The sequence below is a fragment of the Panthera pardus genome, unplaced genomic scaffold, assembly GCF_024362965.1.
Source record: "Panthera pardus isolate Hobbes unplaced genomic scaffold, ASM2436296v1 HiC_scaffold_27, whole genome shotgun sequence".
Lineage (NCBI taxonomy): Eukaryota > Metazoa > Chordata > Mammalia > Carnivora > Felidae > Panthera > Panthera pardus.
In genome coordinates this window covers 97,404,917-97,426,916 of record NW_026526843.1, presented here as the reverse complement: position 1 = coordinate 97,426,916, position 22,000 = coordinate 97,404,917, and the positions used below count along the sequence as shown (strand labels likewise).

The window sequence follows — 22,000 nt, the reverse complement described above, 5'->3', positions numbered from 1 at the left end:
GGAATCAGAAAAGCAGCACAAATAAGCAGAAGAGTGAACAGCCAGGTAAGTAAGGGCAGTGAGCCTTATTTAGTGGAATAATGTCCCCCCGCTGCCCCCCACAGTGTAGCAGATCCTGATGGAGCCTCACCCGCTCTCTCGACACACCAGTGTCACCCGGCCAATGTATAATCTAGCTCATAACTCTATGTGTTAGTCTGAGGGCTTTTTGAAGCAGAGAACACACTACATACGAATGCAGGACACAGTGAGCAGACCTTAAAAACGACTAAGAAGAGCCAGGCATAAACATCACAGTTCTCATGCCCTTTGCCAGAAGTGATTGAGATCCACCTGTTTTATGCCTTCCCGACCTTTCTCCATGTAAATAAGCTCCAGTCCCCCACAGCAGTGGCTGGCTTGCTCATACTCAATATAGGCTACTTTCTCTCCCCTTGGAGCAACCCAAACCGGCACTCTTTTTTTTAGAACTTGAATGATTATATTTAAATAGATGTTTGCTACTATTATTCTTTTTTTTTAATTATTTTTTAATATGAAATTTATTGTCAAATTGGTTTCCGTACAACACCCAGTGCTCATCCCAACAGGTGCCCTCCTCAATGCCCATTTCCCACTTTCCCCTCTCCCCAACCCCACGTCAACCCTCAGTTTGTTATCGGTATGTAAGAGTCTCTTATGGTTTGCCTCCCTCCCTGTCTATAACTTTTTCCCCCCATGACCTCCCCCATGGTCTTCTGTTAAGTTTCTCAGGATCCACACATGGATGAAAACATATGGTACCTGTCTTTCTCTGCCTGACTTATTTCACTTAGCATAATACCCTCCAGTTCCATCCACGTTGCTACAAATGGCCAGATTTCATTCTTTCTCATTGCCAAGTAGTATTCCATTGTATATATAAACCACAACTTCTTTATCCATGTGTCAGTCGATGGACATCTAGCCTCTTTCCATAGTTTGGCTATTGTTGAAAGTAGTGTTATAAACATTGGGGTACATGTGCCCCTATATCTCAGCACTCCTGTATCCCTTGGGTAAATTCCTAGCAGTGCTATTGCTGGGTCATAGGGTAGATCTATTTTTAATTTTTGGAGGAACCTCCACACTGTTTTCCAGAGTGGCTGCACCACCAAACCATCACTCTTAACCTCAAAAGTTTTATTAACACCAAAACCAATCCTTAACCATTCTGACCCCATAGATAGACTAACGGGTAAAAAAAGTGAACTGGAAAATCAATTCATGCTTTCAAAAAAATATGTAGCCTGTACGCTTTTTGAGACAGAGTGAGTGTAATGGGATACACAGAGGCAGAGCAGAAGGGAAGAGAGAATATTCAATAAATCATTAAATACCAACTAATGTTAGGGTTCAAAGGATAGGTCTTTAGGAAATTTGAATTCTAATTTAATTAAAGAATAATTTCCAAGCATTGGATTCTATGTAAGTATACAAAAACTAGTTATTAACAGGAAGGTGTATCTAATCCCAAATAGGCTTATTTTTCACACAATATTAACCCATATAAACATCGAATATATTTTATATCAAATATAAATTTGATAGAGTCCCTTCCTTGCAGTTGAATTCTGTGGCTTTTTCTTTTATTTGTGAGAAAAGCATGCTTCCCTTGTCGAAATGTCGACTTGCATTACAAAATACTTTATTATGTGCATTGCAAACCTCCTTATTTACCACAGCTAGACAGAGACTCCTTCTTACTTTGTCATGCAGCTGCTTGTTTTTAAACAAATTTTGCCAAGAGACATAAACCAGATGGCCTTCTTCAAGGCTATACTCTGAGCCGTGATAGTCAGCTTATGGTAGTTTCAAGCAGCAGACAGCTGGGTATGGAAAGTCATGATGCTATTTGGAAATCCAACTACCAAGTGTGCCGAAGCACAAGGAGACTCTCAAGTTGGTAAATAAAACTGTGACTCCAAGTTTGTTTCAGTATTCTATTTTTAAAGGGTCTTTAAATTTCTACATCATAATATTACAGGAGGTGTTTTTTATCATTGTTGTTTTGGTTTGGTTTTGTTTTTGTAAAATAGAAAGACCTCCAACACCCTGGATTAGAGATAAAACCTGTGAAAAAATGGATTCAGGATACATGTTTAACTGGAATCAACAAGTTGATTGTAGGCTGTCGGTTGGGTTTCCCCAGAAAGTTATATTCTACAAAGGTAGTATAGTATTTTAAATTGTTATTCCCAATTCTATTCTGTAGTAGTATTATGTATCCTCACTCTTGGCATGGCTTCATGGTGAGCAATGTATATTCCCCTACTTCTAGATTTTGGGCTTGCCATGGGACTTGATCGGACCATTGGATGTGCAGAGAAGAGACAGTGTGTCAGTTCTAAGTCAAGGTCTTTAGAGAATCATATGGTTCTGCTTGCCATTTTGACAGTTCTGAACTCTGCCCTGGAAGAATATGCCCCAAGTATCTTCTGCCCTTCCAGCCTGGGCCCCAGAATGAAACGAGTGGATCGGATCTACTCATTCAACCTACAATCCCACAGGCTGAAGTAGGGTTGACTCAAAGCAGCCCTGTAAGCATGAAAATAATGATTTATTGTTAATTCTGGGTGTGTTTGTTAGACAGAATTATTGTCACAGCAACTGACCAATACTGGCAAACTTTGGCAAGGCCCCAGTGGACAGCTACCCTGGGTTCCTTCTAAATTATTGTAAGGTGGGGAAAAAGGAGATGGGGCAAATACAAGAGTTGGTATGTATGTCCTAATCACGAAGCTACTACTTTATGGAAGGTACTCATAAAGATTATAGAATTATATCTCTGATTATCTCAGGATTACCTTAAAACAAAGGGCATGGAATGACAATCTTTAGTTTCTACTGTTATCTTTGAATATTAGAGAAGCACACATGACAGAAATGAAAAAAAAAGCAATAAAACAAGCAAGAAATTCAGGAGAAGGTACATAAAATTCATCTTTTTTGAAAAAATAATACAGCTTACATTTACTCAAATATACAAATTATTCAAATATTGAGAATTTTGAAAATGTCCATATAAACTGTTATTTATTTTTCCAAGTATCTATCCATTTTAGGAAACCACATAGAATATTTTAAAATGTGTTGTTTCAAGAAGAAATCTCTCAAAAACCATTGTTTTAGCTTGTAATGGGCAGTTTTCCCTCGAGGAAACTGAGGTTTTTTCAAGAGGACTTTGAGACAGTCCATGGATAAACTAAAACTAATAAGAAAATAATTCTTGTGAAAATCGCCTTATAGGCAAAAATTTGCATTTCTCACAGAGCAAACAGATTTTTAATGTGTCAGAATTTTTTAATGGCAACAAATTCTGCCCCCCCTCCCCACCCGCAGAAGAGCAGAACTTAAAAACAAGTAAGACAGCTCACAAAAAGTTTGCTGACTTCTATCAGGAGGATACATTGACTTTAGTGACTAATGGGCATATTTTTCTTTATGAGAGACTGTTTATTTCTCTCAAATACCATAAAGAACACATCAAGATCTCATATTATTCATATATTGCTATCCACCCTTCAAAGTCCTAATACAGTATTATTATGGAGAACTGAAAGCAAATATGAGGAAATTTACCCTACAGAAATATTTTATTGAATAAACTATAATGGGAATGAAATTCTTCTTAACCAAAGAAACAAGAATCTTATTCATTCTAAAATATTGCAACTTTTGAGTGAGCAGTTTATCATTTACATTTAAGGACTCCTCACTTACAAAAAATGACTATGTATTGAGCAGCTATCATAGAAGTATAATGTGTTTGGCTTAGGCGTGATAGGAGGTGTATGGCAGAGTTTTTACTGTATAGAAACAAAAACTCTGTTGGATGGTACAGAGTTGCACACAGTGATGTAAGATTTTTACATTCATGATAAACACCTATAAGAGAGCTACTTAAACAGAGTTCTAGGAACACAGAAACTGGAATAACTGAGACCAGCAAAGTATTCCAACTGGTAATATTTGCACATGGTCATGAATGAAGTGTAGGGCTTTGGCTGCAAAAAAAAAAAAAAAAAAAAAAAAAAAAAAAAAAAAAGGCAGTGTTCCTCAAGCACTTGAGAAGATCCTTTATCACTTGACTTTGCCAAGCAACTTATAGAATCACAATCTATTTCTCTAGAGATACTGAACATGAAGATACTGCCTTCCAAATATTAAACACTGCTTTAAGACACTGTGGTTTCAGACACAAGAATTTTTATACATTTCTGTATCTATCCCTGTTGCTGCTACTGAATAATGACATCTGGAAGAGGGAACACAATTGTTGAGCACAAGAAATCCTCTGTGAAAGGCATAAAAGAGAAGGAGCGCAGAAGACAAGAGTTCATAACCTGAGTCAAAATACACGTTCTGCCATATTCTTCCTATGTACGCTTGAGGCAATTATTTGTGCCCTCTACATCTCAAGCTCCTCGTCTGTAAAAAGATCTTTAATCTTATGCAAGGCCCAGCTCCCACGTCCAGAAAAGGTAATGTCCTGAAATTTCAGTTCACTGTCTTAATTTCTGCTTTGGTCTTACATCCTTATCTTTTAATGGTTATTCTCGGTGCTAGTGATCTAACCTGCTGTAATTTACCAATGACCCAAATTTAGTCAACATAAGTAGGGAATATATAACCCAGGAGCACTCTGGCAATTAAGTTACCATCCCTCTTCTTGGCTAAGCATTGGTTTTGATGGGAAGAGGGGAAAGTGTGAGACAAAAATTGATTAATAAGAAAATGTTTTGAGAACATGGAGGGCCGGAACAGGCTGGTGTTGGGCAATGATGAAAAACTTCTACTTTTATATTAGCAGAATTCAGGAAGCCGGAGTGATGTTACCTGAATCAGAGTTCATAAAAGGACGAAAGGGGAGAGGAAGGAGATTAACTCTAGTCTTAGCTACCTTTTTTATGTATTTCTTAGGACTGCTTAAAATACAAGACAAAATACACTTTTTCTAAGAATACACTGAAGATTGTTAGTTCTCTTCCAATATCCATTCTCTTGTTTTTCCATAAAAGTACACTTTGTGACAGAGCACACAGCATTCAAGAATAAATATAGCATTTCCCACCCACCCCTGCAGCTTAGGTGTAGTCACGTGACTGACTTCTAGCCAATGGAGTATGTGTAAAACAATGCAGTCCCAGGAAATTTCACTAAAAGACATTTAATATGCACACTTTGACACTTTTCCCCTCCTCCCTTCTTGCCTCTTTGAATGTAGATGTGGTGGGAGTTCCATCTTGCGACATGTGAATGATTGCCCACCATATAAGGATAGCTGGGCAGAAAGCAGGAATGAGCAGAGCTATTGTACCTGCCTTAACTGCATACTCCTCCATTTTTAAGGAGAGAGAAATATGCTTCCATTGTAGTGAAACCAAAACAAACTCTAACTGATAAAGAGAATTTCTGGAAAGATTACATTTAGCACAGTTTCGCTTTCTTCCAAAACTTGTCTATTCCATTTAGAGGGGAAAGTGTATATTTAGAGAAGGGAAATTTTCGATATGACAAAACCAAGAAACATACAGTGAGTAAAGTTAAATAGTGGCATTATTTCCCAAATGAGGCTAGTCCTACAGGCATAAGATTGGTTTCTGTATTAGAGCCTTTTCCCTTTGACAATAATGAAAATACAGGTTTATTTAGATAACAAACAAGCAAACTATAGCCCCTGTGCCCTGAAGAAATCGAATCATCTATGGTGAAGAATGGAAATGTGTGTATACAGCTATCCTGGGAAACAAAAATGTTCAATTACTTCGAGAAAAAGATTCAGGATATTGATCTATGGTTAACTCTAAGATTATATGAATTTTATATCTAGTCAATTTCTTATTTGAAGCAAGTTTTAAACTAACCTCTATGTGAACTGTAAAGATTTATAAGAATCTGAAAATGCTGAAGATATAAGGCAAATGATCCTGTATGAAATGGCTATCATAAAAAGCAAATCACTCTGCAACTCTTGAATGCTTTGAAATAGCAAGAGGAACATACAGAAGATAAGCTGTTAGGTAGAAACAAACTTTTATTTAATGCATTTCAAAAAGCCCTTTCATTAAATAAATACAACAGACCCCCTCCATTCAATTCCTTCACCAGCTATTCTCAACAATGAAGAATTCAGAAGAAATTAAAAGTAAACAAGGAAATAATACACTATATGTTAACTGGAATTTAAATAAAACTTCAACAAAAGGAAATAAAAATATAGGGCTGGTTTAGGTATCCAATTCAAATGGTACACCGTACGGAACGATTCATGTTTTAAACAGAATTTAAAAAATAACAATTATGACAGAAGCACATTGTGTGTCGATAATTGGTTTGTTTTAATGAGATTGTTAGGTAGTCAATACATTAACATTAAATACCTCCTAATACCAACTATATGGGATTAGTCTTTTGTGGTTTAAAGCTTTCCCTCTGGTGGTAAAACCTACATGTAATTGGAATCAGCAGTCAAATCATATGCTTCATTTTGGGCTGCTGGGTGGAAACAAAAACTCCTCTGTTTGGCTCACAATTGCCCTCTCAGTGGTGTGCAAAGTGCAACAACTGGCCAGCGAAAGATGTTCATACTAGGTAGGGATTAGTCTAGACTATACAGAGCCTGGGCAGAAATATGAGCACTTGAACAGAGGAGCATAAAATAGAAGGTAATGTGCAGGACGGGGGAGACCCAAAACGGAAATACGCAAGAGAAAGCAGATAGGGCAGAGCAGATAGTGTAGAGGTGAAGTGTGGTGAAGGGCGGTCACAGAAGATGGCAGGTTAGTAAGAAATCTGCCTTTCTGAAAGTTTTGATAATTCATGTTTGGCGTGTATGAAATGTCCGTACTGTCAGATTATAGCTTTCATCATCATCATCATCATCATCGTCATCATCATCACCATCATTATCATCAAAGAGTATTTATTGACCACATGTGCTGTACTGGGCATCATAGAAGCAAGCAAAACTGTTGTGATTTCTGATGCCCAGGAACCAATAAAATAAATCAGAACAATTAATGCACACAAATGTAGGTGAACAGATAATGAATAGGACACTTAACTGGGGAAAACTTGAAGGTTAACAATAAACTTCAAACTATTTTAAGATATTTCTCAAGTGTTTAGGTAAATAGGTGAATGTGCCCATGTGTGTATATTTCCTGATACATCTGTGGACATAAATGATGTAATATTTTTTATATAGGTAACCAACTTTTAAAAATGAATTCTATCAAATCAATGACTTAATAAATAAGGATTTTTTTTTAAAAAGATCTTGATTTGGAGAACCAAAACAGAAACCTTCCCCATAAGTCACAGTCTCAACAGTGAAAAAAGAAAGTGGGATACAAAAAGAAAGTTTCATTTCTTCAATTTAACACATCTTCTATATCAGTCCCATGAATGAATGCATGAGAATCCTTTCCCTGGTTGGTACAACATTGATTCTGGAATGAGATATAAAAAGACTCTCCCATGTTCAGAACTGGTTTTTTTTTTTTTTTAATCTCCCCTGAATTCGCCCAAGTTCAAAAACTAAGAGTCAAATAATGCACTGGCACATATACATATACCTGGGTGGGGGAGGCAGACAGGACGGATATGAAGATTCCATCTTGCATGAAAATCTTCACATTTGGTGGAGACCAATTCTAAGAGCGCAATGTTAATCTTTCCTGAGTTGTCAGGATTCTGTGTGTGCTTATCATGTATCTTCCCAACTACATATGGCACTGTGACAAATAGAAGAGGCTGCTAATGCTGCTAGAGCTGAATGTCTCATTTAGGAACAAACAATTCTGGAAAAGCTCCCAGATTATGCATCTGTCCCTCTAGCTTCCACTTTAGAGGATAAAATTGTATGGTGATGACATGAGGATTAGTATATTATTCTTTCCGTCTGTAAGTGGTGGAGGGGTTATTTACCTCACCTTGACATGAGAGAAAACTATTTACTGAATGTCTTGGTGGAAAAATTACAAGTGAGAGAGCAAAAGCTTTTGAGAAAGTTGTGTTAGGAGTGGGCTTGAGGTGCCCGGGTAGCTCAGTCGGTCCGACTTCGGCTCAGGTCATGATCTTGCAGTTCACGGGTTCAAGCCTTGCGTGGGGATCTGTGCTGACAGCTCAGAGCTTGGAGCCTGCTTCGGATTCTGTGTTTCCCCCTCGCTCTCTGCGCCTTCCCTACTCATGCTCTCTCCCTCTTTCTCTCTCTCAAAAATAAATAAATGTTAAAAAAAAAGGAGTGGGCTTGCAGAATTACATGCTCATTCCCTAGTCTGAATACAGAGATGATTAAGGCACTTTCTCTTCAAATCAGATTTCTTTCGTTTCTATTCCTATTTTTCTCCCCTTTCATTTCTTTCATTGTCTCACTTTCCTTCATGCAGTACAAATGGCAGCAAGAGTCTGTGAGTGCTTCAACACTGTGGTCTTGGCCATAAAGGAGCTAAACAAAGGAGAAATCCCTGGGGAAGCAGCTTCCTGCTGTCCATCCCCCAGCATCCTGTTGACATGTGGCACTGTGATCCCAGCATGATGGTGGTAAATTTGGAAAAACTTTCTCTAGAACAGTAGTGCCCACATAATTATCTGAGAGGAGGTACTGGTCAATTATAAAGTGTTCAGGGGTCCACGGTGAAATGCCAAAAGTATAACCATGTAATATGCATTTCTGTAAGCTACACATTTAAAAAAGAATTGAGATTAGGTCTTTCCTGTACTTAAAAAAGTATTTATTGATTATTTTAAAATTTTAAGTGTAAAATTCATTCAAGTATAGCATACATGCAGAAAAGTGTGCAAATCACAAATTCATCGTTTCATGAACTTTCTTAATAAAAACATATCAATACAAACAACATCCAGATAAAGAGATGAACCATCACTCAGGACTCCAAAATCTGCTCCTGCCCTTGTTAATTACTACTCTTCAACAAAGGACACCGTATTTGACCTTTAACCTCCAAATGCCCATTTTTGAGTTTTACAAAAATGGACTCCCACAATATGGATTCTTTTGCCTCTGGATTCTTTTCTGCAGCATTATTTTTCATTACTTACTTTATGAAATATCACTGATAATAGAATTTGATTTTTCAAATGTCCTCACTCTGCTGTCCCCAATTTTTTACACTTTTTTTTTTTGCTCTATAAATTCAGTATTATAAGAATCACTACTTTACTCTCATGTCCTCTTTACATCAGATCTAAAGCTCAGAATCACCTTGAATTTAACTACTTACATGTATGGGTGAGCCATCCCAAAGTATCTGACTAAATGGGATTCCATGGAGAAATACCGATTTTAAAAAGCCACTTACTTGATGTCAGATGAGAACTGTGTTGCTACACAATAATGCCATCTTATGGCTGTACAGCAATTTGTAGTCTAGAAACTGCTTTCGTTTTTATTATCTCATTTGAACTGTGCTATCCTCTTAGGTTTGGGGAGTAATTTCCTGAAAATGGGGCAAGTTCATTAATGGTATCAGAAAGAAAGTAAAGACAACAGAGTACCTGGCACTCCTTAAGTATTTGTTCAGAGAAAGAAAGGAATGTATCTCTCTAATACAAGGTGGATCTTTGGTTAATTATTTCTTTCTTTTCACATGTTTCCTGTAGATATATTTCATAAGTAGTGAGTATCCACCAAGAATTAGATGAAAACAGAATTTAGCAGCAATATTAATTTCCCATAAAGTTAAATGCTTATTTTATATATATATATATATCGTTTTCAAAGATATATATATATCTCCATATACATGGATAGGTATACAGATACATGAGATTCATGAGGTAAATATTTATTGTGTTTAGTATTCGTGTTTCCACAGGAAAAAAAAAGTCACTTTCAGTATTTTGGAGATGTGAAACTTTACTGAGACACATGATGAAATTCTATTTGCCAGAAGAGAAGGTATGAAAGCAGGTCTCTTAGATAATGAGTGAGCAGTCACAAATCGCTCTGGCTTTTAATTCTCTACTTGCCGTCACCTAAAAAATAATGTCTGTTTTACTTTAGGACATTTAATAAAGTTGAGTTCTGCCATTATAGCATTCATGAATTTGGTGATTAATGATGGTCTCAAAACCTTTGCCTAAGGAATGCAAAGAGTCTAATGCATTTTCCCATATTTGTAACTTATTGTGAGTGTAAACTACGCAAATCTATTAGAGCTAAACATTCTGGTGAAATGGAAATATGCAGATGTGCTATTTAATATGTGTTTGGGCAAGCCATTTAACATCTTTGTAATTTAGTCTCCCGGTAAAACAATGAAGCAGGACAGAATCACTAAGGGCGTTTCTAGCTGTAAAAATTTCTTTATTATTAATTATTAACTATCAACAATAGTTCGGATTATTGTCTAGCAAATGTTCACTCCTCTTCCCCTTCCACTGTAGGAAGAGACAATTTTGCCACTCTATTGATGTCAGGCTCGCTTTGGCCAAAGGAATGTGACTGGACTTAATGACAGCATAGGCCACAAGTGCTCCACAACATCAGCATAAGCCTACAAGGGAGGTTAAATTTGGTCCATGCTCTGGCGATCTGTCAGGAGAAAAGCATGCCACCCTTCATTTTGGGTCCAGAAAAAGGTAGCTGACCTTAAACCGACACATACCCGGGAGCCTACCTCAGCTAACCCACGGCTTGAAACAGCTGCCCAGCTGGGCCCAGCCTAGTTCAGCCAAACCACGGGCAACTTAAACATACATGGCCATGAGAATAAATGCTTGTTTTAAGTCACTGGGTTTTGAGGTGCTTGATACCACTATATTAGGGTAATAGTTGACTAATACACTATCATACAATATACCAATATAGCCCTTCTTACTGGCTCAAGGGTTAGCTTATTAAAAGATTCAGGACATTTTTGTTGAGACCCAACATGAATGCTGTACGGGAAATGTGTTTATTTATGAAAGTATAGCTTTTGATCTCTCCAAAGATTCAATAATCTACCTTTGTATGAGCCTTGGTGGGAGACATGACCTAACACTACAATGGAATCCAAACTCCAGCTATTTATTTTCCCTTACCCGTGGCAGTTAGAGCCTACTTATATGACCTAAGCTTGCTTTACAACAGGAGTTAGCAATTTAAAGCCTACCAGGAAAATCTGGTCAAGCAACTACCTTCGTTTTCATTTTAAGGTTTTTAAATTATTTATTTATTTTGAGAGAGACAGAGAGAGTGTGAGCGGAGAGAGGGACAGAGAGAGAGAGAGAGAGAGAGAGAGAGAGAATCCCAAGCAGGCTCTGTGCACAGGGCCTGACACAGGGCTCAAACTCAGGAAAAGGTGAGATCATGACTTGAGTCAAAGTCAGATGCTTAAGGGACCAAGCCCCCCAGCACCCCTCAGCCACTTATCTTTGCAAATAAAGTTTTATTGGAACAAGCCATGCCTATTAAGTTATGTATCATCTGTGATTCCTTGCACCCAACAGCAGACTTGTGTAGTTGTAAAAGAGATTATAGGGCCTGCAAAGACTAAGATATTTGCTAATTGGCCCTTTAGAGAAAAAAAATCCATCCTCTGCTGTATCAGATGATTCTGTAAGAAACCTTAATTCTAAAGTTAATGACATGAAAAGAAGTAATAATTTAGATACTTTTTGGCAGGGATAGCCACAAGCAATATCCATTGGCAATGGTACCTCTGGTGCACCAGTGGACCATGGCTATGCCAGCAGTTTAGAATTCACATTCATCTAGTAACTTGATGCTAGATGTGTTTCTGGAAGCCTCTCCTGGTCTACCTTGTGAGTTTTAAACCTAGATTTCAGGTCCTTCCATCGATTCCATGAGCTACCTGATATGCTTCCAATAAATTAGATAATTCTAAGGTAACCAAAAGTCACTTTCTGTTAGTTGTGACTCAGAACCTTGAATGGTCCATACATCTTGCTTTATTCCAGATTCTGAGTAAGATGTCCCTATTCCACTCCCCAGGGATGCTATTCTAGTCATCTGGCATAGCTCATATTTATTAACCTATATTTTACTGCCTGTTTGTCCAATTTCTCTCCAGGAATGGAGAGTTCTTCAAGCAGGGACTAAATTTAGTAATCTCTATGTGGTGCTCAGGAAAATGGGAAAACTATAAGAATGAATTAGAAGGCATAAAGACTACCAAAGCCAAAATGCCATCATTTTTATCATCAAAATTGTCAAGCTTAATTGAGTCATTATCATGTATAAGCAACCCACTAAGCACTCTCCATGCAATGTGTCACTTAATCCTCATAAGAACTCTGTGGCTTAGAAAATATATTTATCCCATTTTATATAGAGAGGAATTGTAAATCAAACCAAGTAAAGGAACTAGCTCAAGGGCCCATGGCTAGCCAGCAGCAAGGGCTGGAATCCAAAACAGGTTGGATTCTAGAGCCTGTGCTCATAAGCAATGACTTAAAACAGTTTTACCTGAGACTAGACTAGAAGTCAAAAGAAAGTGAAGAGCTCCTGACCAATTCCTAGAAATGGCAAGTTAGAAATTAGGATACTAATTCCAGCCACTGGGTATAAGAAAAGAATGAGTCTAATAGGGTTAGAGGTACTCTATCCTTTGCCAGACATAGGAAAGACCCTAGGTTTCAGGTGAGATTTCAGTTTACCCACTTAGTGGATTGGCATTAGTGCTTCTGCTTCTTTGAAACTCCATTATGGTTGGAGGTAAAGTGAAAGGGAAACCTTTGTATGAGCCTGTGGGAAGGGAATACCTAGCTCAATGGCCAAATATGACATATATAATATGGGAGAGAAGCTTCAAAGAGCAGAACGTTTCACCTCTGCCTTAGTGCAAGAGTGGTCGGTGCCTACAAATCACAGTAGGCACTGGCTACTCCAGAACCTTCCATGGTTCGTAGGGGGTGGTGTTGCTGATCTGGATGGCTAGGAGAAAACAGAGAGAAAAGAACAGAGACAGGAACACCCCAAGAGTCGAATGAACACCCCTAAAAAGAGGGATGGCATTGACCTCACTGCAGTAGCTGGCAGAGGCTCATAATGACACACAGTGGGATAAGGAGAAAAGGTGCACTGTGGTGGCATGCTAAGTTTGCCTTTTGCAAGTGTATACGCAGGGTCATTGAGTTTCTTTTGTTTTACCAAGACTGGCTTCGGATTCCCTGGGATCAAATGTTTTCCAGTATTTTGAGATAAACTATTAGATGATCCAGGGAGAAATAGTGTCAGATTTCTGGGAGGAAGCTTGAATCCAGACACACTACACATCCACTTTAAACTCAGTATAGTTGACCACTGAATGGTGTGGGTCTTAGGGGTGCTGATGCCCTGGGCAATCAAAAATCCACATACAACTTTTGACTCCCCCAAAACTTAACCACTAACAGCCTAATGTCGTCAGAAAGCCTTACTGATAACAAGCACAATCTATTAACATGTATTTTATTTATGTATTATACACTGTATTCTTATAACAAAATAAGACTACAGAAAAGAAGATATTATTTAAAAAATCATAAGGAAGAGAAAGTACATTCATATTCCTATATTGTATTTATCAAAAAATTACCTATACAAAAAAACAACAAGTGGACCCTTTCAGGTCAAACCTGAATTGCTCAAGAGTCAAATGTACCATATTAGCCCTGAGAATATTGCACAAAATAAAATATGGCTCTTGTCTTTAAAGGAGCTTGTACGAAAAGAAAAAAAAAAGGTGGGGCACTTGGGTGGCTCAGTTGGTTAAGCCTCCAACTTCGGCTCATGTCACCATCTCATGGTTTGTGGGTTCGATCGAGCCCCTCATTGGTCCCTGTGCTGACAGCTCAGAGCATGGAGCCTGCTGCGGATTCTGCTTCTCCCTCTCTCTCTGCCCCATCCCTGCTTTCTCTCTGTCGCTCTCTAACTCTCAAAAATTAATAAATGTTAAAAAAAATAAAAAAAAAAAATAAAGAGCCTGTGTAGTAGGCAGAAAAGTAAACAAACTGATTGCTATGTTGTAAGTTCTAGGAGTAGGTCACTTCAGAGCAGGCACTCTGCGGGGGCAGCCACCAAGTCTGGCCATATTTGCAAAATCCGTAAATGGAATGTTGATTTGATATTACACTAAATGTTTAAAGAATATTTAAGTTCCTAGATTTTATAATCAACTCATAGGTGAGACCTGTAGGAGACAAAGGCCAGAGGGGACGCAAAATATTTGGGAATCTTCAAATCAATTTCATACTGCTGGAACAGAATTTGGAGATGTTGTAGGACAGGCAGGGATGGATAAGAAGGCTGAACAAAAAAACAAGGGTCATGTGAAGGCCTTAAATGTCCAATTAAGTGTCTGTACTTTATAGTAAGGAGAATGAGATTCCAGTACTGAAGCTCTTACACGTCAGAAAAACAATTCTGGATGAAAAATGACTGGGGATAAAATGGGAATGATTATTAGAAATAAGTGAGATTTCTGCTATAAGTACCAGTTTAGAAACCCACTGTAGTAAAAGAAGAACTAAAATAGAAGTAAGGATATTTCAAAATGGATAGGTAAGAGAGTCATTAGGGAGGTTCGAGATAATTATTAAACATGATTCTATTTTCTCTTAGAATAAAGAAGACTGTACTGAGACTACAAATCTTTAAAACTGTTTTAAATTTAAATCATTAGGACTCCATAACTTTTAACCTAAAATTTGAAAAGAAAACAATATATTACCTTCTTGTGGTGTGAGGCTAAAGAATGCATATGAACTTTTGAAAATTTGGTCAAAAGCTAGATATGTTAATTAAGGTAAACACTGAAAACATTTTAAATCAACTTCACAAATTCATCATAGCAAAAAGATTAGGGGGACTTCAACATGTTAGGACCACCTTCAAAATAGAAGCAATAAATGAGAATCAACTTTTCGCTGATAGCTTACATTTCAAACATATAAATCTAAATATCAGTATGTTGTAACTATATAGGACACAGATTTGACCAAAGATACACATTTTTGAGTGCACGTTTTTTTAAACCACTTCAATTAACCAACAAAACCTATTTTTAACATTGCGTGAAATTTTCAAAGGAAATAATGCTCCGACATAAGGTTAACCCCAGTAGAGAATAAGTGCTAGAATGAAGCTCATTAGTCTGTTCATCAGTATTTGTTCTCGCTCCACTTACCTTTTTCCAATGATAGTAATACTTCTCCCTTCTCTTCCTCCCTACCTTTCCATGGAAAACACTGGAAAGAACTCCAGAGTTCCCTGAAAATAAGTTTATAATTCAGGAAAATAAAAGCGTTACCTACCCTTGTCGGTCCTTGTACATTTTGTTCACTCTTTCCCATTGGAAATCGAGCCGTGAGAGAGCTTCCTGCAGCTTTGCCCTTTCTGCAGGAGTGGCACTGTGCAAGGCTGCTGTCTTCTTATTGTGAATGATGTCAATCCGACCTGAGATTTGTTGCAGGCTGTCTTTTATGTTCTGCAATATAGAAAATTTGAAACACTTTCAGAAATGAATCAGCTGTCTATGTAAAGAGAAAAAAAAAGAAATTTATAAACCCCAGAAATAACAGTCTTGCGATTCTTTATTTTTAGTGCTTCAAGTTTTTATATAAATTGTAGACAGTTAACATATAGCGCAGTATTAGTTTCCGGAGTAGAATTTAGTGATTCATCACCTACCTATAACACCCAGTGCTCATCCCAACAAGAGTCCTCCTTAATGCCCATCACCCATCTAGCCCGTCCCCCCACCCACCTTCCCTCCAGCAAGTCTGTTTGTTCTCTACAGTTAAGAGTCTCTTATGGTTTGCCTCCCTCTTTTTTTCCCTTCTCCTATGTTCATCTGTTTTGTTTCTTAAATTCCACATAAGAGTGAAATCATACGGTATTTGTGTTTCTCTGACTGACTTATTTCGCTTAACATAATACGCTCTAGTTCCATCCACATTGTTGCAAATGGCAAGATTTCATTTCTTTTTTCTATGGCTGAGTAATATCCCATTGCATATATACCACATCTTCTGTATCCATTCATCAGTCTACAGGCACTTGGTCTCTTTCCATCATTTGGATACTGTTGATCAGTCTTGCAGTTCTTACTTACTGACTTTTAAAAATCATCCTACCTGAAGCCCAGTGATTTCAACAGGCTCAGAGTGAGTAGGTAATTCACAGTTCTCATCTCAATACAATTGAATCACTCCCTTCATCTTAAAACTCTATCTTCATTTGGCTTCTGTAACCTGAACTCTGATGGTTTTTCTTCTACCTTCTTGTCCACTGCTTCTCAGTCTCCTTTACTGAATCTCTGACTGACCTCTTAATACTGGAGTGCTCTAGCTTCGTTGTGACATGTATTTCCTTCTCTATCTATACTCCTATTTGCTCACATGACTGTAAATACCTTCTATACAATGATGACTCCAAAACTTTTATTTCCAGCCCTGACCTCAACTTGGAAAAGAGAGTCACAAATCCAACTGCTTTCTTGGCATGTGGATGTCCCATGAACATCTCAAACTTAATGTAACCCCAGCCAAATTGTGAACTGCACCCCTTTATCCTTCTCTTTTAATGGTTTTCCCCATTTCAGTAAATGACATATCAATTAATTGTTATTCAGGTTGACAACCTTAGAGGTATCCTTGACTTTTTTTTTTTTTTTTTTTTTTTTTTTTTTTTTTTTTAGTCTCCAGTATGCAAGTTGTTAGACAATCATGTGGACTCTACTTCCAGGACCTGTCCAGAATTGGACCCCTTCTCATTACCTCCCTTGTTATAGCTTTGAGCTAATCTATGATTGTATCTTATCTGGATTATTGCAATGGCTACCTAATGAACTTCCTGCTTCCAGTCTTGCTTCTCACCTAGTCAATTCTCCACACAAGAGCCGAAAAGATTTTTTCACAACATAAAGCAGATCGCATTTCTCCTCTGTTCAAAATCGTCTAATGCATCCTCATCAAACCCATCATCTTTACCATGGCCTACAAAGTTCTAAATTACTTGGTTGTATGTTGTCTACCTTCTAATCTTATCTTTTCTTAGTCTCTATTGAGTCTAGAACATTTCAGCCTCATTAACCTTTTTGTGTTCAAGTATGCCAAGCATTTTCTTGCTTCAAGGTTTCTTGGTGTTCAAGGTACTTGCTGTTCTCTCTGCCAAAAATACCCTTTCATTCTAGGACATTGATATGACTAGTTCCCTCCTTCTTTCTCAGCTACGAAGAGACTTCTTTACCACTCTATTTTACATAGCAGCCCTAATTACCGTGTATTCCCTGTATTCTTCATTTTTCTACATGCTATTTATGATTCACATTAAATTATATATCTACTGGTCTTTCTACACCACGAGACTAGACCCAATGAGTGCAGGGAATGTTATCTGTCTTGCTCTCTACTGGGATTCTGGAACTTAAACCAATGCCTAGCATATGGTAGGTATTCAACGTATTTTGTTGACTAAATGAATAAACAAACATATCCTATAAGTTAACTACAAAATTTTTATCTACATTACATTTGAGAGAAAAAAGTCACCAACCACAAGTTCATTATGTAATATACACCTTTAAAATACTGATTTTCAAAAAAAATTCTCAAAAATTATATATTTAGCTAGTCTTACTAAGTATGCAATTGGTTATTTGACTCATCTGAATTGTTATAGACAAGTCAATTGAGCAAACATTTATTGAGTTCTTCCATGTACAAGGATCAATATATATAAAGAAAAGGTAGGTAAAACATAGTTTCATTTGCTTTATTTTAAGAATTTTGAAATTGATGCTATTGCGGTAGTAAGGAAGGGTGTGGTCTGGAGAACTGAAGGGAAAATAATAGTACAGAAGCACCAGCTAGATGACGGGAAAGAATTTCACGAGTAGTCTAAGTGGTACCAAATATTTTCTGGAAATTCAGAGGAGGAACAAATCCTACACCATATTTGCCCACACACTGAGGACTCATGAAAGAAGTGTAATTTGGAGTGGACAAAGCTGAGTAGTTAAAGTAGGAAGGGCATTATGCTTGCTAGGCTACACACATACAAAGACAGGGAATATGAGCAGTCATACTTGACTGACTTTTTGCAAATGTAGAAGATTAGGAGAAGATGGGTCAGGAGGAAGAGGCAAGAGATGATTAGTAATGTGTTTAAAAACCTCTGAATGTAATTCAGTAGCCAGTGAGGAACAATGATTCATAAAATAATTATGATGGAGAATTTCAAATACTCACAAAGCAGGAAAATAGTACAAATACTCCCCATGAACCTATTGTCCAGTTGCAGTTCTTATAAAGTCATGGACAACTTTGTTTCATGATACTCTCACCCATTCACCTCCTCGACTGGATTATTTTGAAATGTATATAATATTTTATGTATAAATACTTAAGCATGTTTCCCAAGTATGTGAATTCTTATCAAGGAAAGTACACATACTACCATTATCACACACACAAAATTAAAAACAAAACCATTAATGTGACTGACCATCTGGTTGGTATTCATGTTTGAGTTGGATTGAGAAAGTTGTTTAGGAAGAAAAGTTGGCAGAACTCAGTGACTGTGTGTTGAGTGAAGAAGAGGAAAGACTCTAATTACCCCCAGGTTTCTGGCCTGGGCACCCAGAAGAATAGTGGTATCAATGAGTAAAAGGATTTCAGATGGATCAAGAGGTTGTGTGTGTGTGTGTGTGTGTGTGTGTGAGAGAGAGAGAGAGAGAGAGAGAGAGAGAGAGAGAGAGAGAGAGTGTGTGTGTGTGTGTGTGTAAGTGATATGTTCCATTTTACATGTGGTCACATTGAGAAGCCTTTGGGGCCTCAGACTGTAGATATCCCATAGGCAGCTGGCATCAGATTTTTGAGAAGAGAAATGAGATGGTGACTATTCATACATCTTTTCCCATTTCTGCACAGTCTGGGCTTTCTGAGCAAAGAGCACTGGCATCTGGGTTAAAGGATGATTGAATAGCAAACATACCATGGTTTTTCAGACTAGTGCATTGCTTCAGGAAGATCTGGAAACATACCTTTTCCACATCCCTTTGTTTATGTTCCAACTTACAGTCTGAGAATAATACACCTAAACCCTTCCCTCTGTCTGGAGAGGATGTGTTGACCCCTTGGAGCAAAGGTCTCTGTTTCTGTCCCTCTTTCTGTCAGATATGCCGGCTGCTTTACCTAAGTTCTGATATCCATAAATTTAGGAGGTCTCTCCCATACTTCAATGCCTGCATGCACAGAGAAACACGTGGCCCTCACTGCATTGTCCCACAAGATTTCGGGCATGTGCACTGGGGCTAAGATGCTCTTGAGTAATTCATGATGTGCTCTCTATGTTTCTTGTCAGAAAAATTAAATAGGAATGTAAAAACTTAATAAGTATCAATAAAAGGAATATTTTTGTGTATTTTCACACAAAATCGGGGAGGATTTTAACAGTGTATGAGATGGAGACTCGGCCAGATAGGGTGGGGCTATTGCTGAACCTGCAGCTTCCCAGAAGGTACTCTCAAACAAACTGCACAGCTTACAAAGGGCATCAGGAGAGAGGTTATGGCAGATCTTAGAAAGTATTCCTGCCTCATTTTAAGACTTCATGACTGTGATGCATGAAGACCTGCCTTTGTGGAGGATGAAGCTATAGAAGCAAGTGAGAGCAGAGATAATATAAGTTGTAAGGGGTGAAAGTCACTGCTTATGCCAGGACTCTAAAAAAAGCAGCTGTGTTCCCAGGTAGAGACTGGGTAAGACACAATGGGTATGGGTGATGTGAATAAATTTCAGAGAGAAAGACAGAGAGGGAGGGAAGGAGGTTGTTTATAAAATTCCAAGGTGTTTTCTTTAAGTCCCTGTACACCTTATGATAGGGAGGCCTTAATTTGTTTGTTTTGTTGTTGTTGTTGTTGTTGTTGTTGTTGTTGTTAAGCAACCCAATTTAATGTGGTCAGAATACTTACCCGACAGGTCAAGTATTACCATGTGAAGGAAGGAAAGGAGGCACACCAACACAGAAATAAATTGTGAGATTACTTGTCTAGAGGAATGCAGGTTAAAATTATGTTCAACCAGCATTAAATACAGAATTGCTAGCCACCGGAATCTAGTAGGTGTTATTTCATTGCACAAGAGACGGTCAGAGTGCTCAGAGAAGTTTGTTGGAATAAAAAAGTAAGAAGCAAGGTTGCATAAGGATGAACCTTTGTGAAAAGGGAAGGTCCAGGAAGGAGATGAGTGTGCCCAAAGAGTAATTGTCATCAGACCTAGGAGGAAAGCCAGAAGAGTACAGTATTTCAAAACCAAGGGAAGGAAGTGTATCAGGAAGGATGGAGGGAGCTGCCAACAAGCCTAACACAGCTGGGAACAGGAGTGAAAAGGCAACTGGCTATTCAGGAAGTCATCGGTGATCTTCTCTGGAGCAATTTCACCATCTTCATAGTGTGAAACTATAAACCTGGATAGAGCAGACAGTCTTCCACTGTCACTGTCTTTCACTACAAAATTGAAAATAGCTTACTGTTACATTGTGGTTCACTTTATTTGACATACAACACTTTGCTATTGAGGTTAAGTTTACTACCCAAGCCTGAAAATGCAACACAAATTTCAAAAGAACAGAATGGATTCAGTGTATGTTAGCAGTGCCCTAGAAATTACTGCAATCAAACATTCGCCTTATATGCTTTCTTCTCTTTGATTCACGTGGTGAAATTCCATATCATCTTCTGACAGTTCTGAACCTGCAGCCTTGGGTAGAATAGTTAGGGCTATCCCAGGAGCGTGATTAGGTCAGGTGCCAGGAACGTGCACCAACAGGACTTCTTTGCTGTTTCTGTTAAGTCGACTGACCTGGGCATCCTGATTTCACTACCACTTGCTCTGGCTCAACTCCTGACGATGTAAATCGTGGACTCCATTTTAGTATGGCTCCCAGACCAAGGGCAACAATTCAGAACTCTGACAATTTCTCCATGTGACACCAAAAGCCAGATGACTGGAAGGCTGATTACCTGAATTTATACTGGGGCGACCAGTCAGTGTAACCAGTTTGCCTTCACGTTGGAAGCCCACACAATTAAAATAAATAGCTGTGATCTCCAATGGGGATAAAATTTAAGAGAAGGGAAGGAGGATTTTCCCCAACAGAACAAAAGTCACCTACTTATGGCTTTGATGTGGGTTGTGTGTCTATGTGTGTGCATGTGCGCGCGTGCACACACACACACACACACACACACACAAAACAGGTAAATATATTTTCTCTCTGAGGATCTGAGCTTGCCAAAGTTCCTGGTTTTAATCCAAATCTCTGGAGAGGCCCCAGTTCTCTAGAAAATGGTAGAATTGCTCAGAATCGAGTTATGAATGGTTTTAGCAATGCTGGGCAGCGTGTTGCAAAGGCAGGAAAACTTTCTATCTTAAATGAGAAAAGCAAAAAGCAAAAACTGGGGCAGGGGATGTCACACTCCCTGGATATCTAGATAATAGCTCCTTGGTGCATTCTCAGAGAATGCTGTCAAAATTGGCTGGAGTCCAGGAAATCCTTTTTTAAAGTCCCTACACATACTCCTGTCCCTGAGGCACTGCACACAGAAAAATGGTATATGCACCAAAGAAAATTCTGTAGCAGTTTCCACAGTTTAAAGTCAAAGATGAGATCTTTTATAGCTTTTTACTATTTTGGTTTGTCTAGAAATAAGTGATCTTTATAGTTTCTGACCCTCTAAAAATGAAACCATAGTCCCTGTAGTTGCTATGGTGATAGAAAAATCCTTAGGATCACTACAGCATATATTATTTTCATGTCTATCCCTGAATAGTTCCTTATCTTACCTGAAAATATGATGGCAAAATCATGAGGTACCCCCTGTTTAGTCAACATTTTCTCTTAATTCTGATATGTCCCTAGGAATTAACCTCCCTACCCTCCATCTAGATTCTGTCAGAGGTTTGTTAGTCACTCTTACTGCCAAAGGAAACTTTCATTTCCGGAAGGCACTTGTACATGAGTGCA

The 22,000-nt window shown here is 38.1% G+C and overlaps 1 protein-coding gene across 18 annotated transcripts in view; it reads right to left on the bottom strand.

Annotated features, from left to right (window-relative positions):
* The window catches only part of DMD (dystrophin), a 2,111,713-nt gene that overhangs the window by 1,107,612 nt on the left and 982,101 nt on the right, over nt 1-22,000 (bottom strand). For all 18 annotated transcript variants that reach the window (XM_053892047.1, XM_053892050.1, XM_053892044.1 and 15 more), the window contains one exon: nt 15,286-15,458. In XM_053892047.1, the coding sequence (XP_053748022.1) occupies nt 15,286-15,458 (173 nt within the window). The remainder of the gene's footprint in view (nt 1-15,285; nt 15,459-22,000) is intronic.